Source organism: Zalophus californianus, chromosome 5 (assembly GCF_009762305.2).
Source record: "Zalophus californianus isolate mZalCal1 chromosome 5, mZalCal1.pri.v2, whole genome shotgun sequence".
In the NCBI taxonomy this organism is placed as follows: Eukaryota; Metazoa; Chordata; class Mammalia; order Carnivora; family Otariidae; genus Zalophus; species Zalophus californianus.
The window spans coordinates 121,283,004-121,301,701 of NC_045599.1; the positions used below are offsets into that span (position 1 = coordinate 121,283,004).

General features: G+C 38.6%; 1 protein-coding gene across 3 annotated transcripts in view; it reads left to right on the top strand.

The window, feature by feature from the left end:
• The window catches only part of OXCT1 (3-oxoacid CoA-transferase 1), a 128,268-nt gene that overhangs the window by 63,604 nt on the left and 45,966 nt on the right, over window positions 1-18,698 (top strand). For all 3 annotated transcript variants that reach the window (XM_027606090.2, XM_027606091.2, XM_027606089.2), the window contains 2 exons: window positions 5,774-5,846; window positions 6,454-6,529. In XM_027606090.2, coding sequence (XP_027461891.1) covers window positions 5,774-5,846; window positions 6,454-6,529 — 149 coding nt within the window. The remainder of the gene's footprint in view (window positions 1-5,773; window positions 5,847-6,453; window positions 6,530-18,698) is intronic.

The window sequence follows — 18,698 nt, forward strand, 5'->3', positions numbered from 1 at the left end:
AGATCTCTTCCCTCTTACTTAGGGAAGACTCAGATAATGGAGAAATTGCAGGTGGGGCTACATATAATGGCAAGAGCTTTGGTGGGTCAGTCAGTCAGGGTCCAGGCTATACATAGAGAGCACTCTCCAAATGGGGTAATGAGAATTAAAGGAAAGGACAATTTACAAGGGTATGACTAAAATTGAGGGAAACCAGGAAAGGTTGGTGAAGCACCACAGGGAGTTATTATCACCCTGAGGCCTTAAGGGACAGCAGTGGGAGAGGGCCACCTAAGAGAATCTGTGGCCTTTGGTAGAGGAATGCAGCCATCTTGCAGAAACCTGGACAAGGGGTGGGGGTCTTCTTTACTGGATCTTCTTCTTGTGCCTTCCATTGGCCAATCCCAGGTTGAAATATGTTTGCCTTCTAGTGATGAGAAGGATGACAACTGGATCCGTAGAGGCAAAAAGAAAAGATCTGGCACACTGGGTTTTTGTTCTGAGCAATACTCACTGTCCCCTAGTCATCATTGGAGTAGAAGAGCATATCTTTCAGAGGTTCAAGGTTATTTAGAGTTGTACTCTGCCACTAAGTACAACACAGTGATGTGAGTAATAGAGATTTTTGAACTGTCACTCTAGCCTGTCTTCTTTATTCCCACATTTATATGCTTTACCGTTTATTATTAAGCCTTTTATTTGACTGTGACCTACAGTTGCATGTAGTAGTACCCTAGAGGAGAAAAAACCAGGCCAGACCCTTTGGCCATTGTTACTGCCCATGCTTTTTGGGGCTGAAGGTTATCCTTACATTGAGGCTGCTCATAAGAAGCTAATTTTTATACTCTAGCATGATTTTCTTTACCCTTCTTTTACTCTTGAATTCACTCTACCCCCACAAAAGTATTATTCGTACTTCACATTCAAAAATAGTACATGTAGGTCTCAGAAGAGCAACAATATTAGCTGAACATAAAGGCCAGCTGCCAAGTAGAATTGATGTTTGAAAATTAGAATTTTTGGAAGTAAAACCGCTTCTGGTTAAATAGTTGAATTAGCTAACACGACTCAACCCTGAAAGGCCCACTGTGATAAAGCAATGACATTTAACTAAGGCTGTAATTTAATTGTACTGTACCCTTTAGCAATAGCTAATTGATCTGTGAAAATATTTGCTGCTTGGTTTAATTAATTTATGATGTTAGTGAGTTATTTGCAAAATGAATAACTCCATTTTCCAAATTTTAGGCCTGAGTTCATAGAACCCACTTTCCTTGGAAAAGTAGTTAATCTTTTCAATGATTATTGGACAGTAGGCATTTCTGATTCCATGAGCTTAAAAGTAGCTCAGTTGTAATGAAGTCACTAGTTTTATATTTTAACTCCTGAAATACCATACATAGTCTTAGACTGCTTTGTAAAACAGTAATTCATTGCTTTTGGGAAGCCAAGCTGCAGATCACCTTATTAATATTTTAACTCTTAAAGTCATCAAAGTTCTGCTTAGGATTTATGTTACTTTTGATTTTGGAGCTGTCTAAATTAGGGAGGAGATACTTCAAGCTAAAGAGTCCAGAATATATATTGGTGGTCTCCTCAACTCCCCAAATTTGGAAGTTACCTGGAAGATCAGCCCCTTCTTTGTATTTGAAAGGATTTTTTTAATTAAAGAATTTATTTATTTATTTATTTATTTATTTATTTATTTATTTATTTATCAGAGAGAGAGTGAGCTAGTGAGAGAGAGCGCACAAGCAGGGGGAGTGGCAGGCAGAGGGAGAAGCAGGCTCCCCCCTGAGCAAGGAGCCTGATGCAGGACTCGATCCCAGGTCCCTGAGATCATGACCTGAGCTGAAGGCAGACGCTTAACCGACTGAGCCACCAAGGTGTCCCTGAAAGGATTTTTATAGAAATCCCTTGGAATAAATACAAAGAGTTCTATTTCTGGGTATAATCAGTGTATTAAAATTTTAAAATAACACAGCTATTTCTAGGGATCCCTTCTAAATAATCTCAAGGTTATGAAAAAATGAATTACCACCTTACAGAACTATTTGGTTTGCAGCATACTTTTTCATACTTATATACCATTTGAGCCTCACGTGAAAACTTATTGTACAGATTGGGAAACTGAGGCCCAGAATAGTGTTGTGATGTCCCCAGGATCCCATTGCTAGGAACTGGACTCACACACAGTCTCCTGGCCTTTTTCTCTACACATTGAACTATACCCACTGCTAACCTAAGTTTTACAAAGGGGCAGAAGGCTGTGCTTACAGCAACATTTCAGAGGTCCTGTTAAGAGTTTCAGTATTCTGATGCAATTGTGAAATTTCCAATGAGTCTCACATTTCAGCTTTCGTATTAATGTACATTTTGCATTCTTCTTTCTTTTAAGATTTTTTTATTTATTTATTTGAGACACAGAGATACAGAGAGAAAGATCATGAGCAGGGGGAGAGGCAGAAGGAGAGGGAGAATCAGGCTCCCCGCTGAGCCAGGAGCCTGACATGGGGCTCGATCCCAGGACCCTGGGATCATGACCTGAGCCAAAGGCAGACGCTTAACCATCTGTCTTCTCTATTTCTTAATTGTGTTTTCTTTTAATATACAGTGTTTTAAATGACTTACCTTTGATTAAAACTGCTTTAGAAAGAACCACCATGTTAACCTCATGTCTTATAAATAACCCTGGCCCCTGCCATGTGCCTGTAGGGCAGTGGTTCTCAGTAAGCAAGTGGGGATATTTGACAATGTCTGGAGACATTTTTGATTGCCACTGTTATCGTCAAGTAGTAGGTAGAGGTCGGGGATGCTGTCAGTTATTCTATAATAACTGAAACAGCCCCCCTTCAAAGAGTTATCCAACTCCAAATGTCAATAATGCCTTCTCTGGAGGCCCTTGTGCCACAGCTGAAGAATCACAGGCCTGCAGACTAAGGTAAAGGTAGTATAGCATTCAAGATCTATCTGATAGTTGCACCTGCCCTTTCCACCTTCATCTTCCACTACACCCTTCAAGGACTCCCCTGTCCACTCATCCTGCACTACTGGATCTGTTCTGATCGTGACTCATGCCTTCCTTCCTCTATGCCTTTGCTCTTCCTGTGCCTATCATCAGAGTTTGGGTTCTGCTCCCTTCTTTTTGCATCCCCATCTCCTTATCAGTAATTCACTATTGAAATGTGTTATACCCGTTCTTCAAGCTCCAGTTCATTTGATCTTCTGTGGTTCAAAAATGCCCCTCCTTTGAACCTGTAACACATCTAGTGTCTCTCATTTTGCCTTGTAATTAATTATTCATGTGTATTTATCTCTCTAGATGAATAGCATATTCCTTTTGCTTAGGGCAGTGGTTCTCGAAATGTGGTAAAGCATCAGCATCACCATCACCAGGGACTAATTAGAAATAGAGATTCTCAGGCCCCATCACAAGCCTTCTGAATTACAAACTCTGGGAATTTAGCTCAGAGATCTGCCCTCCATGTAATTCTGATGGGTGTTAAAGTTGGAGAATCATTAGTTTAGGGCATCTGTGTTTGGTTTATAACGCTGTTTAAGGCACATAGCAGCCATTTACTTGATATTGAGTAAATGACATGTTAAATCATGAGCCAAAGGACTCAGTAACTATGAAATTGAAGAACTGTGTTTACCCAAATATCATGAAAGGATCTAGAGAAGAACTGGAGGAAACAAATTAATCAGGAATAGTCAAATAAGAAAGTTCTTTTTCTTTAAGATAGTGATTGTATGTTGATTACAGTTATTTCTTGACCAAATTTGGACATTGTTTTTGAAAAACATGGATTCAACTTCAGGGTATCTATTTTTATTTAGATATTGGATATTTAAAAATACTGACAACTAACTTGGCTTCCAGAGAATGTAATTTATAACATGCCAGAATGTATTAGCAGGTGCCTGACAATAACTATTTTTTATGAGCGTTGTTTTCTGGGCTCTTAAATAAAACTATGCTCCATAAATCACATGGGGAGAGCCAAAGCCTCGCACTGATCTCCAGGTTTCCTGTGAGTCGTAAATAATGCTTTCTATGTTCGGTCAGCTGGTGGAGATTGCCCTTTAGAAGTCATTGTGATTTAGCACCTGCAGAACAAAGAATTGAGATTTTTATGTTTCTCTGCTTTTTTGTCCTACACATTCTTGGTCCTTGCTTATCCACCTCACAGGACTGGTGAGGAACCGAGTTTGCTGGATATGGAAATTGTGTTAGGATCAAGTTTAGTTGTATTTCACCTGTCCTGAAACCTAGAGCTCCCAGGCTGGCTGTATAACTCCATCATATAAGCCAGTTGCTGGGTCCTGTAGCATTTATCCCTAGAGGGGCGATGGCATTGTCTCTTATAAGTAGGTTTGGAGTGAGGAATAATAAACATGACAATAATAAAAGCTTATGTTTATGGAGTCCTTTCTCTGTGCCAGGTGCTGTAGTAAGGACTTTGCATGCATTATCCAAATCTTATGTGCTACCTAAAAGCCCCTACTGACCACACCAGAAAGTATTTTCCAAACCTTTCATCTTTATAGTACTTTGGAAGATGTCAAAATGTTTCCCCTACTTAGAATCAAACTCCCTTGGGGAATAAATATTTCAGCATGATAAAAATAGCCTCTCTCTCTCTACTTGAGCTCAAATAGGGAGGGATAGCGTTAGAGAATTCAGCTTTCAGGCAAGGCTTGAGCAGCTGTGAGGGCACAGCTACACTGCACACCTGGGCATGGTCTGACCACTCTGATCCAGCTTTTCTCTGGTCCAGCCCTCGAATCATAATTTTTCTTCCCCTTCTTTTTGACTGCTTTATTACACTGGGATAATGCATGTGATGTTCTCATACAGTTGACTTCTGTTTGACAAAGTGGCACGTGAGCCCTTTTCTGGTTAAGACCAGAAGCTTCCTCCCGGGCCTTGGACAGACAGGAAGTGGATCACGAAAAGAAAACATCTGAAGTATATGAGGCAGGTGATATGATCGGTTGTGTGGGGACTGGATGACCTTGAAGATCCTTTCCAGCTGTGAACTTTGATTATGAAGTATAAATTTTGGAAGAGGTCTTTCCAAGAGGACCTCTTGGAAGTTACCATTAAATATTTGAGCCAGCATTAGGATGCTATTCCCTGATCTCATCAAAGTCCTATGAGTTTTAACAGAAACAGGAGCAGGAAAGGAAATAGGCTGAGAGAGATTAAAAGAAGAGATTCGGGCCTAATGATATTAAGGAATTAGAGGGCACCTCACTTTCTAGATCATTTCTTGATTTTTAAGAAACATCTGAGGAGCATCTTCTCTGTCATTCCCTTCAAAGTTGTGTTTCTTCATGCTTATTCCACAATCTCTTTGCTCCAGTGACTTACAGTAGCACTGGATTCTGACAGGTGCATCCCAGGGGCACCTTTTTCCTCACTCTCATCAGCATTTTGCAGGGGCTTGTGGAGGGAGTGGGGCTGGGGAGAGGTGGGAATGGTTAGAGGCGACAGGGGGTGCTTTGTAGAGAATTTCAAGAACAATAATAAAATTAAAAATTGGTCTGCTTTCTGCTATCACCGTGCAGGGGCAAATCTGAACATTGCCACTGACTAAATACTCCTCCTCATAGGGCAACAGTTCCCACTGTGTCTCCTGCACCCCCATTGCCACAGCAGTTTGGTTAAGGGGGCCTCAGTTCTTTAGGAAGCAGAGAAGGTATAGACCTCTCTCTGCATGATTTCCACTCTTAGAAATCTAATAGCTTTTTTTCCCCTTTGTTTCCTTTCTTGTGTATGTGTGTTTAGGCAAGGAAACAGTTACTGTTCTTCCAGGAGCCTCTTACTTCTCCAGCGATGAATCATTTGCGATGATTAGAGGGTATGTAACAACGGAACCCCTCGTGTTTCACATGGCATGGAATGAACTGAGTCATCCCCTGAACGTGTTAGCAAGGCTCCGAAACTAGCCACGTCTCCCAGCCAGAAAATGGTCATGGGCTCATTCAGCTGCACCAAGATAGGAAATTATTCACATTGAATGTTGGGAATTGGAACATTGAGCTCACTGTTATTAAAAGAACCCCCCAAATGGAATATATATCTATGTGCTGAGAATACTGAAGTAAATATTTTTAAAGTTCTTTCTGAGGAGCCTCACATTTTCTACAAAACTGTGTTTTCATTTTCTAGCTAGTGTTTGCTTTCAAATCAAGCCACATTCCCCCTCACCAAAGGAAACAAACTCACTGTGTACACCTGTTTTTAATTTGTTTTTGGAGACAATATAGGCTATAATTTTTTTTAAGAACTCTTAATGATTATTTCTCTACATCAGCTTGAGCTGATTGATTTGGAAAATCAGGTGTTGGATGGGAGAAAGCAAATTTATTTTGGAGGGTATAGAATTATTTTAATTGCTGGCAATTTCAAGCAAATGGGGCATAAAGCTTGTGAAGTTTGCTTTATATTTCCTTTTTCTCTCTCAGGGGGCATGTCAATCTAACAATGCTAGGAGCAATGCAGGTTTCCAAATATGGTGACCTGGCTAACTGGATGATACCTGTAAGTAGACATTTTTCTTCTAAATTATGCTCGGGTTACCATAATTATTTTTTAAGCAAAATCTTGTTGAATTGCTATGAGAGCACAATATAATTATTATAAAAATAAGGAAATATTTTAATAATATTTAATATTTTAGTCAAATTTTGGTACAACAGCTACTGAGAACTATTTGACTTTGCCTGTTTACTGTGTAGTTGGAACTAAAAAGGTAGGATCAGTACCAAAACATAATTTTCCATGAGGAACAGAGAACTGGGGAAGATTAAAAATAAATGGGTTAATTCTAATAAAAATAAGAAATACCAATGTTTGTTATAGCTCTTTTTATAACTAGAAAGAACAGTTAACAAGTTCATTAATTTTATGTTGATGCTATATTTTCTTATTCATGGTGATTAAAAACCTCTCTTGTGGGGCGCCTGGGTGGCTCAGTTGGTTGAGCGACTGCCTTCGGCTCAGGTCATGATCCTGGAGTCCCGGGTTCGAGTTCCGCATCGGGCTCCCTGCTCAGTGGGGAGTCTGCTTCTCCCTCTGACCCTCCCCCCTCTCATGCTCATTCTATCTCATTCTCTCTCTCAAATAAATAAAATCTTTAAAAAATAAAATAATAAAAACCTCTCTTGATTGGTTGGTCATGTGACCTCATGTAATCAATCACATTGTCTTCTGTTATGGAATACAAAACTTGTGATGTTTAAACATGCTTGTGAAATGCAAACAGTTTTCATTTACTAATGGCCTAAATCAAGGAAAAACCACTTAGAATCAGCTTTGGAAAAAGGACTATAATCAGTTGACTTAATTTATGAGTGTGGTTTGTTACATTCCAGGTTGTTGCTTTGTGATACATAGATGGAAACAAATAATGCATGTCCATGATTATGGGCTCATTTTGGCTGGTAGCTCAGGTTACTCTTTGTGTATACCTAAAGACTTCTGTGTATTTTTTTGTATCGTCAGCTATAAGGAGTTTAAGCAACTGATGCTGGTGTTCTTGATTTGAAAGTTTTTCTGAAACCGCTTAGATTTTTTTCTCTGGTAATTTTTTGAGGAAGGTGAATTAATATAGTTGATGACAGTGTTAGTGAGCTCTTTTGATCTAATAAACCATGAAATATTTTTTTAAAGTTTGAATAATTATTAAATTATTAATAATTTAATTGGTTCTCAAACTTGGTTGCATATTAGAATCACCTGACAGTTTTAAAAAATATTGACTCCTGGGTCCCACTCCCAGAGTTTTCCAATTTAATTAATGTGGGATGTAGCCTAGGCAGTGAGCGTTTTATTTTATTATTTTTTATTTATTTATTAGAGAGAGAGAGCACAAGCAGGGGGAGCTGCAGGCAGAGGGAGAAGCAGGCTCCCCTCTTGAGCAGGGATCCCGATGTGGGACTTGATCCCAGGACCCCGGGATTCTGACCTGAGCCGAAGGCAGATGCTCAACTGACTAAGCCACCCAGGCACCCCGGCACTGAGCATTTTAAAAGCAACCTTGTAGCCAAGTTTGAAAACCAGTATATTAAAGAATAATCATAAATCACATTTAAAATGTAAGGGAGAGGGATACCTGGCTGGCTCAGTCGGTAGAGCATGCTGCTCTTGATCTTAGGGTTATGAGTTCAAGCCCCACATTGGGGATAGAGTTTATTTAAAATAAAAATAATAAAAGAAATAAAATGTAAGGGAGAAATATCATTGAACCATTACTAATAAGAAACCTTAGCAATTTATGGAATATATTGTTATTTTAGTGTAAACATGTTTATCATTCTAAATCAGCCATGGTTGTAAGAGTTGGCAGCTTTTGGAGGCTTCAGAGAAATTAGGGAGGATCTCCTGAATGCTGTATAGTGAATCAGATTGACAGTTTATGGGAATACTTATTTGTGTAAAGAATCAGAACATATTTCTATTTTCAAATTTTAGAAAAAGGCCATATGGAGTAGTAGAAGGAACATAAAAATGTAAGCCCTGGGTTCTAGCCCTGACTCTACCCAGTAATCAAGGTGTGACCTTGAACATGTCACTTAAACTCTTCAGGTTTAAGCATCCCTATCTATAAAATAAGGATTTGAGATTAGATGATTTTAGGTGTCCTGTCTGGCTCTCATAGCTTAGTGGGTAAGAGCAAGGGCCCTGTAGTGAGACAGACATGGGTTGAAACCCAATTTTTGTCCCTTGCTAGCAGTGTAACTGAAGCAGTTGCCTGCTTTTCTTCATCTGTAAAATGAGAATGTTAGGATACTACCTACTTTATTAGGATTATATAAAGGAATAAATGATGTAATATATATGAAGTACATATCACCTTGTATATGATGTATATGAGTTTGACATATAGTACAGCTAAATAACTGGCTTATTATTATGTGATAACTTGAGAAAAAGAAGTTGGGGGTACCTGGCAGAGAAGGGAATAGAATTAGTTACTATGAACAGAAACAATCGAGTTTTAAATATGTCTGTTTCTCTGGACTGTTAACCAGTTTTGAAATCAGTTTGCACAGTGGTCATTAGCATGGAGCAGAAACATGTTCAACACATTTTTGTCTTCGGGGAACATGGGCATCTTTAAAAAGTCAGAATGTGTTTTGTTTATATTATGGTTTAACACAGAGAGGCTGGAAGCTCTTACATACATTCTGTAGTTGTCCTATGTAGGAAAGATTTTTCAACATGAATCACATTTTTACATATCCTGTGGAGATTCCAGTGAGTGATTAAAATATCAGTGTTTGTTATTTTATAATTTTCTTAATACTTCAGCACTCATGTGTTTCCAAATAACTGGGCCTGGTGGGGCGGTGATGGAGAACTCTGGAGTTCCGAAGGAACAAAAACTAAGCATAAAAAGTGTACTTGTGTCTGGTTCCACTCTTTTGGTAGTGGAAGTTGGTAGTGTCCTTTCTTTCTTTCTTTCTTTCTTTTTTTTTTTTTTTTTTTGAGAGAGAACATGAGCAGGGGGCGTGGGGAGGGGCAGAGGGAGAGGGAGAGAGAGAATATTTTATTTTATTTTATTGTTATGTTAATCACCATACATTACATCATTAGTTTTTGATGTAGTGTTCCATGATTCATTGTTTGTGCATAACACCCAGTGCTCCACGCAGAATGTGCCCTCTTTAATACCCATCACCAGGCTAACCCATCCCCAACCCCCCTCCCCTCTAGAACCCTCAGTTTTTCAGAGTCCATCGTCTCTCATGGTTCGTCTCCCCCTCCGATTTACTCCCCTTCATTCTTCCCCTCCTGCTATCTTCTTTTTTTTTCTTAACATATATTGCATTACTTGTTTCAGAAGTACAGATCTGTGATTCAACAGTCTTGCACAATTCACAGCACTCGCCATAGCACATACCCTCCCCAATGTCTGTCACCCAGCCACCCCGTCCCTCCCACCCCTCACCACTCCAGCAACCCTCAGTTTGTTTCTTGAGATTAAGAATTCCTCATATCAGTGAGGTCATATGATACATGTCTTTCTCTGATTGACTTATTTCACTCAGCATAACACCCTCCAGTTCCATCCACATCGTTGCAAATGGCAAGATCTCATTCCTTTTGATGGCTGCATAATATTCCATTGTGTATATATACCACATCTTCTTTATCCATTCATCTGTCGATGGACATCTTGGCTCCTTCCACAGTTTGGCTATTGTGGACATTGCTGCTATAAACATTGGGGTGCACGTACCCCTTCAGATCCCTATATTTGTATCTTTGGGGTACATTGCACCCGGTAGTGCAATTGCTGGATCGTATGATAGCTCTATTTTCAACTGTTTCAGGAACCTCCATACTGTTTTCCAGAGGGGTTGCAGCAGCTTGCATTCCCACCAACAGTGTAGGAGGGTTCCCCTTTCTCCGCATCCCCGCCAACATCTGTCATTTCCTGACTTGTTAATTTTAGCCATTCTGACTGGTGTGAGGTAGTATCTCATTGAGGTTTTGATTTGGATTTCCCTGATGCCGAGTGATGTTGAGCACTTTTTCATGTGTCTGTTGGCCATTTGGATGTCTTCTTTGGAAAAATGTCTGTGCATGTCTTGTGCCCATTTCTTGATTGGATTATTTGTTCTTTGGGTGTTGAGTTTGATAAGTTCTTTATAGATTTTGGATACTAGCCCTTTATCTGATATGTCATTTGCAAATATTTTCTCCCATTCTGTCGGTTGTCTTTTGGTTTTGTGGACTGTTTCTTTTGCTGTGCAAAAGCTTTTTATCTTGATGAAATCCCAGTAGTTCATTTTTGCCCTTGCTTCCCTTGCCTTTGGCGATGTTTCTAGGAAGAAGTTGCTGTGGCTGAGGTCGAAGAGGTTGCTACCTGTGTTCTCCTTTAGGATTTTGATGGACTCCTGTCTCACGTTTAGGTCTTTCAACCATTTGGAGTCTATTTTTTCGTGTGGTGTAAGGAAATGGTCCAGTTTCATTCTAATGCATGTGGCTGTCCAATTTTCCCAACACCGTCTGTTGAAGAGACTGTCTTTTTTCCATTGGACATTCTTTCCTGCTTTGTCAAAGATTAGTTGACCATAGAGTTGAGGGTCTATTTCTGGGCTCTCTATTCTGTTCCATTGATCTATGTGTCTGTTTTTGTGCCAGTACCATACTGTCTTGATGATGACAGCTTTGTAATAGAGCTGGAAGTCCGGAATTGTGATGCCACCACCTTTGCTTTTCTTTTTCAATATTCCTCTGGCTATTTGGGGTCTCTTCTGGTTCCATACAAATTTTAGGATTATTTGTTCCATTTCTTTGAAAAAAGTGGATGATATTTTGATGGGGATTGCATTGAATATGTAGATTGCTCTAGGTAGCATTGACATCTTCACAATGTTTGTTCTTCCAATCCATGAGCATGGAACGTTTTTCCATTTCTTTTTGTCTTCTTCAATTTCTTTCATGAGTATTTTATAGTTTTCTGAGTACAGATCCTTTGCCTCTTTGGTTAAATTTATTCCTAGGTATCTTATGGTTTTGGGTGCAATTGTGAATGGGATCGACTCCTTGATTTGTCTCTCTTCTGTCTTGTTGTTGGTGTATAGGAATGCCACTGATTTCTGTGCATTGATTTTATATCCTGCTACTTGACTGAATTCCTGTATGAGTTCTAGCAGTTTTGGGGTGGAGTCTTTTGGGTTTTCCACATACAGTATCATATCATCTGCAAAGAGTGAGAGTTTGACTTCCTCTTTGCCGATTTGGATGCCTTTGATTTCTTTTTGTTGTCTGATTGCTGTGGCTAGGACTTCTAATACTATGCTGAATAGCAGTGGTGAGAGTGGACATCCCTGCCGCGTTCCTGACCTTAGGGGAAAAGCTCTCAGCTTTTCCCCATTGAGAATGATATTCACTGTAGGTTTTTCATAGATGGCTTTTATGATATTGAGGTATGTACCCTCTATGCCTATACTCTGAAGAGTTTTGATCAAGAAAGGATGCTGTACTTAGTCAAATGCTTTTTCTGCATCTATTGAGAGGATCCTATGATTCTTGTTCTTTCTTTTGTTAATGTATTGTATCACACTGATTGATTTGCTAATGTTGAACCAACCTTGCAGCCCAGGGATAAATCCCACTTGGTCATGGTGAATAATCCTTTTAATGTAGTGTTGGATCCTATTGGCTAGTATTTTGGTGAGAATTTTTGCATCCATGTTCATCAAGGATATTGGTCTGTAATTCTCCTTTTTGATGGGGTCTTTGTCTGGTTTTGGGATCAAGGTAATGCTGGCCTCCTAAAATGAGTTTGGAAGTTTTCCTTCCATTTCTATTTTTTGGAAAAGTTTCAGGAGAATAGGTATTAATTCTTCTTTAAATGTCTGATAGAATTCCCCTGGGAAGCCATCTGGCCCTGGGCTCTTGTTTGTTGGGAGATTTTTGATGAGTGCTTCAATTTCCTTAGTGGTTATAGGTCTGTTCAGGTTTTCTATTTCTTCCTGGTTCAATTTTGGTAGTTGATACATCTCTAGGAATGCACCCATTTCTTCCAGGTTATCTAATTTGCTGGCATAGAGTTGCTCATAATATGTTCTTATAATTGTTTGTATGTCTTTGGTGTTGGTTGTGATCTCTCCTCTTTCATTCATGATTTTGTTGATTTGGGTCATTTTTCTTTTTGATAAGTCTGGCCAGGGGTTTATCAATCTTGTTAATTCTTTCAGAGAACCAGCTCCTAGTTTCGTTGATCTGTTCTACTGTTCTTTTGGTTTCTAGTTCATTGATTTCTGCTCTGATCTTTATTTTTTCTCTTCTCCTGCTGGGTTTAGGCTTTATTTGCTGTTCTTTCTCTAGCTCCTTTAGGTGTAGGGTTAGGTTGTGTATTTGAGACCTTTCTTGTTTCTTGAGAAAGGCTTGTATTGCTATATACTTTCCTCTTAGGACTGCCTTTGCTGTATCCCAAAGATTTTGAACAGTTGTATTTTCATTTTCATTGGTTTCCATGAATTTTTTTAATTCTTCTTTAATTTCCTGGTTGACCCATTCATTCTTTAGTAGGATGCTCTTTAGCCTCCATGTATTTGAGTTCTTTCCGACTTTCCTCTTGTGATTGAGTTCTAGTTTCAAAGCACTGTGGTCTGAAAATATGCAGGGAATAATCCCAATCTTTTGGTACCGGTTGAGACCTGATTTGTGACTAGGATGTGCTCTATTCTGGAGAATGTTGCATGGGGTACTAGAGAAGAATGTATTCTGTTGCTTTGGGATGGAATGTTCTGAATATGTCTGTGAAGTCCATTTGGTCCAGTGTGTCATTTAAAGTCTTTATTTCCTTGTTGATCTTTTGCTTAGGTGATCTGTCCATTTCAGTCAGGGGGGTGTTAAAGTCCCCCACTATTATTGTATTGCTGTCAATGTGTTTCTTCGCTTTTGTTATTAATTGCCTTATATAATTGGCTGCTCCCATGTTAGGGGCATAGATATTTACAATTGTTAGATCCTCTTGTTGGATAGACCCTTTAAGTAGGATATAGTGTCCTTCTTCATCTCTAATTACAGTCTTTGTTTTAAAATCTAATTTGTCTGATATAAGGATTGCCACCCCCGCTTTCTTTTGGTGTCCATTAGCATGGTAAATGGTTTTCCACTCCCTCACTTTCAATGTGGGGGAGTCTTTGGGTCTAAAATAAGTCTCTTGCAGACAGCATATTGATGGGTCTTGTTTTTTAATCCAATCTGATAGCCTGTGTCTTTTGATTGGGGCATTTAGCCCATTTACATTCAGGGTAACTATTGAAAGGTATGAATTTAGTGCCATTGTATTGCCTGTAAGGTGACTGTTACTGTATATTGGCTGTGTTCCTTTCTGATCGATGCTGCTTTTAGGCTCTCTCTTTGCTTAGAGGACCCCTTTCAATATTTCTTGGAGGGCTGGTTTCGTGTTTGCAAATTCCTTTAGTTTTTGTTTGTCCTGGAAGCTTTTTATCTCTCCTTCTATTTTCAATGACAGCCTAGCTGGATATAGTATTCTTGGCTGCATATTTTTCTCGTTTAGTGCTCTGAAGATATCATGCCAGTCCTTTCTGGCCTGCCAGGTCTCTGTGGATAGGTCTGTTGCCAATCTAATGTTTCTACCATTGTAGGTTACATATCTCTTCTCCCGAGCTGCTTTCAGGATTTTCTCTTTGTCTCTGAGACTCGTAAGTTTTCCTATTAGATGTCGGGGTGTTGACCTATTTTTATTGATTTTGAGCGGGATTCTCTGTGCCTCCTGGATTTTGATGCCTGTTTCCTTCCCCACATTAGGGAAGTTCTCTGCTATAATTTGCTCCAATATACCTTCTGCCCCTCTCGGGAGAGAGAGAATCTTAAGCAGGCTCCATGCCTACCTCGGAGTCCGACACAGGGCTCAATTTCACAACCCTGAGATCATGACCTGAGCTGAAACCAAGAGTTGGGTGCCTAACTGACTGAGCCACCCAGGCACCTTGGTAGTGTTATTTCTGGTGAGCTTTTCTTTTGTTCCTTTAGTAACTGATAATCACTTCTTGGATTCTTCATATGTGATGTATAGTGTATATTTTGACTCTTTTGAATGCAGAATAGGTTAAGAGTCAAGACCATGAGCTTTAGTTTGTAACAAATTTGAATTTCACTTCTCTCCCTAACAAGTCATACAATCCCGAGCACATGTTTTTGTTAGGATTAATTGAGAAGAAAATGAAAAGTGGCCACTAAAAGCACTCCATAAATAGTGGCTATTTTTATCTTCTTCAGTGCTCTGTTTCTTAACATTAAAGAGGGAATATTTGCCTTAAAGTACACTCTTGTAAGCAAGACTATGTTTTACAGTAGCTAGTACAACCTGCTTATCCTGAGCTCATAGTCAAGTACCAAAAAATAAACCCTTTGAGGACACATTTCTTGGTCTTATTGGTTATGGGTAAGATACAGCTTATCCTCTTTATATAAAGTTTCAGTGAGCAATCTATTTCTGTTTGCCCCAAAGATTTATGTTGATTATTAAAATTTAGATAGATTTTTATTGCAAGATCTGGCAGTTAAGCTGAAAAGTTTGGCTTTATTATATCATTTTTCATATACTTTTATCTTTTGACTGAGTTGAATATTCTTTCAATGGTTGTAAAGCTTTGAGTTTCTCTGCATCATGGCATCCCCATCTATCATCACGATGTCGGATTACAACAGACACTATGCTTTTAAGGCAGGCAAATGGTATGGATACTCTTTGTCTTATCCTTTCATAGCTTCTTAGTATGCAGTGCTGGTCTCCTGTACACAGAGTTTTAAAAATTCTGCCCTGAGCATCCAAAGAGAGAAAATGTGACAAAATAGTCGTTGGCTCCTTTGAGTTCCCTGATTATTGTGACGATGGTAAAACCCCAGGCAAGCTATGAAAATGTGGACAGATGTGTAGCCCGTTGAATCTGCATTCAGAACTGCTCTGGCTTTCCTAATGCCTATTTTTGGAAAACAGCTGCCGTAGATTATTGACTTGTGAAGGGAAACAGATGTGTATGAGCAGCAATGGAAGCTAGTCATGGAAAGCGTGCAACCGCGGCCTGCCAGACACGGCTGCTCAGCACAGCAGTCAAGGGCCTGCTCCTTCTGTGTGGGGAGAATTGAAACGAGGGAGTCTTAAGGCAAAGGAAAACAGGACGTATTGTGTTTGTTTTTCCTTCGCAGTTTTTTTATTTCTTTGTGCATTTTAAAAGAAGAAATACGAATTGGTGTACTCATATTATGCTAGAGGTATGAGTGCATAAAATTGGTTTGGTATTCAAGTTGTGTCTTTTTTAAATAAAGCTAACTCTCTAGTCTTCTGTTTGTACAACTAAAGAGGTTTGTGTTCAAGATTTAAATAATGTTATGTCAATGATATCTCAATAAAGCTGGGAAAAAAGTTAAAAATTAAAAGATTTAATCTAGTGGTTTAATTGCATCAAGTATAGTCTAAATATTAAATTCATAGGTACAGATATAGAAATATAAAGATATAAACATACAGATGTAGAGATGGATTTAACATATTTGTCTTGTTCTACAAACCAGAGGTAAGGAAAATGGTGGAGAAAATATGTATGTGTAGTATTATGCTTTTACAGTTATTCAGTAATACTTTTGCCATATCAGTGTAATGTAGTGGAAAGTGTACAGAGTTTAGGGATTAGACCTAAACTTAAAATACTAGTTCTGTCACTTGGTGGTATGGCAGATCATTTTATTTTAGTATATTCACTTATAAAATGATAGTGTTTAACTCATATGCTTGTTCTGGGGATTAAATTAGTTCACTCAGCAAATATTTATTAGGCATGTATTAAGGGCCATGTACCGTTCTTGCCTCTTGAAAGATGCAGCAGTTAACAAAACAGATGAAATTCTCTGCAGTTACGGAGCTGATGTCCTAGCAGGGGTCTGCGCATGTGGCCCATGTGCTGACTCTGGCCCACTGCCTCTTTGTGAAGTAAAGTCTTACTGGGACACAGCCACATCCACTCCTGTGTGTATTACCTATAGCTGCATTAGTGCTGCAGCAGCAGAGCTGAGCAGTTGCAGCAGAGACTGGGTGGACTGCAATGCCTAAAATATTTACCTTGTAACACTTTACAGAAAAGCTTGACAACTCCTGCCTTGGAGTTGTCATTGGTCTGAAACCTTTCTTCTTTTCTAATATAAGCAAGTAATGCTATGAATTTCTCTCCATGCACTGTATTAGTGACATCCCACAAATTTTTATATATTGTGTTTTCATTTTCAGTTCACTTTTTCTTCAAAATATTTGCTAATCTCCCTTTGTGATTTTTTTCTGTGACTTGTTGGTTATTTGGAAGTATGTCACTTCACCTCCAGATATTTGGTGATTTTCCACATAACTTTATTAATTTCTAGTTTAGTTGTCTTGAGGTCAGAGAACATACTTTATATAGTTTCCATTCTTTTAAGTTTGAAATTTATTTATGGCATAGAATACAGTCTCTTGTAGTGACTGTTCCAGCTGCACTGGAAAAGAATATGTATTCTGCTCTTGTTGGGTAGAATGTCCTATAACTCAGGTCAAGTAGATAGATAGCATTCAAGTTTTCTATGTCCTATTAGTTATTGAGACAGGAGTAATGAGATCTTCAGCTGTAATTGTGCATTTGGCATTTTCTGCTTTCAGTTGTGTTACCTTTTGCTTTGTATATTTTAGAGGTCCATTATTGGTTGTATTAGTAGGCAGTTAAAGTTATTAGGCTCTTTTAACAAATTAACCCCTTTCATTATATCCCACCTTATTTCTGGTAATATTTTGTATTCTAAAGTCTGCTGTCTGATATTATTATAGTCACTCTGCATGGTGTATTTTTTTCCATTCTTCTACCTGCAACCTATTAATGCCTTTATATTAAGTGAGTTCTGTAGTTAATATATAGTTAGGTCTTGATCTTTTATCCAGTTTTATAATCTCTGACCTTTAATTGGAGGTTTAGGCCATTTACATTTATATGATTATCAACATATGGGCTTAAATCTATCAGCATATGATTTTTTTGCCATTTGCCCATCTGAGTTTTTTTTTTCCCCCCTCTTTTCTTTTGGGTCAGTTAAGCATTTTTTATGATTCCATTTTATCTTCACTTATTGACTTATTTTCTTATTTTTTCCCCCAGTGGTTCCTCAAGGGTTTACAATACATACCTTTTACTGATCACAGTCTAAGTAATATCATATTACTTTAAGTATAATGTAAGAACCATACAGCTGTAAACTTCTGTTCCCTGCCCTTATGCTGTTGGTCATACATTTTATTCTGCATTTGTTTTAAACCCCATGATACTTTGTTATTTTTGTCCTAAGCATTCAGCTCTCTTTTAAAGAGATTGAAAATGAGGAAAAAAGTTATGTTTTATATATTTTTATTATGTAGTTTAATTTATATCTGAAAGTTATGTATTTCCCAACATATTTGCTCTTTCCTGCACTTCTCCTTTACATTGATCCAGATTGCTATCTAATGTTATTGTCCTGCTTGAAGGACCTCCTTTGATGTTTCTTACAGTACGAGTCTTACAGATGTCACTCAGGCTGATTCTTTCAATATTTCCTTTTCAACTTTGTTAAGGTTCGTTGAGAGAAGACTTTAGTTTCTCAACAAATACCTCTATTTAGGTATTTTGGGACCTCTAGTCAAATTCCAGTTGACTAGGTCTCTCTGAACCCAGCAGAGCTGCTGGTCCCGCCTGGGTTTCCGTCTCGAAGCAGTAGGCTGGGGCATTCGTAGGCCTACCTCACTGGTTTTCCTTCTCTCAGAGATCACAGTACTGTACTGCCTGTTCTCTCATATCTGAAAGCTACTTTTTTTCCTGTATTGTTTAATACCATTAATAATATTTTTGAACTTATGTCTTCATATATTTCTTGGATGATTTTCTTAGTATAAATCCCTAGAAGTAGAATACGTTGGTCAATTTTTTAGGGTTTTTGATGCATAATGAATTACTGTCCAGAAGAATTACCCCAATTCATACTCAAACTGTTTTCATTCTATTACCAATGCTGGTATTTTTTCTATTCTTTTATTTTGCATTTCTTTAAAAACGGCCATCAAAGACTTGTTAAAGAGCCAGCACAGCCTTACTCCGCTGCCTTCCTCCTCACTTAATCCTCTTCTCTTGTTCTGGAGGCCTTCCTTTTAGCTGTTAGCAGTTATTATCTC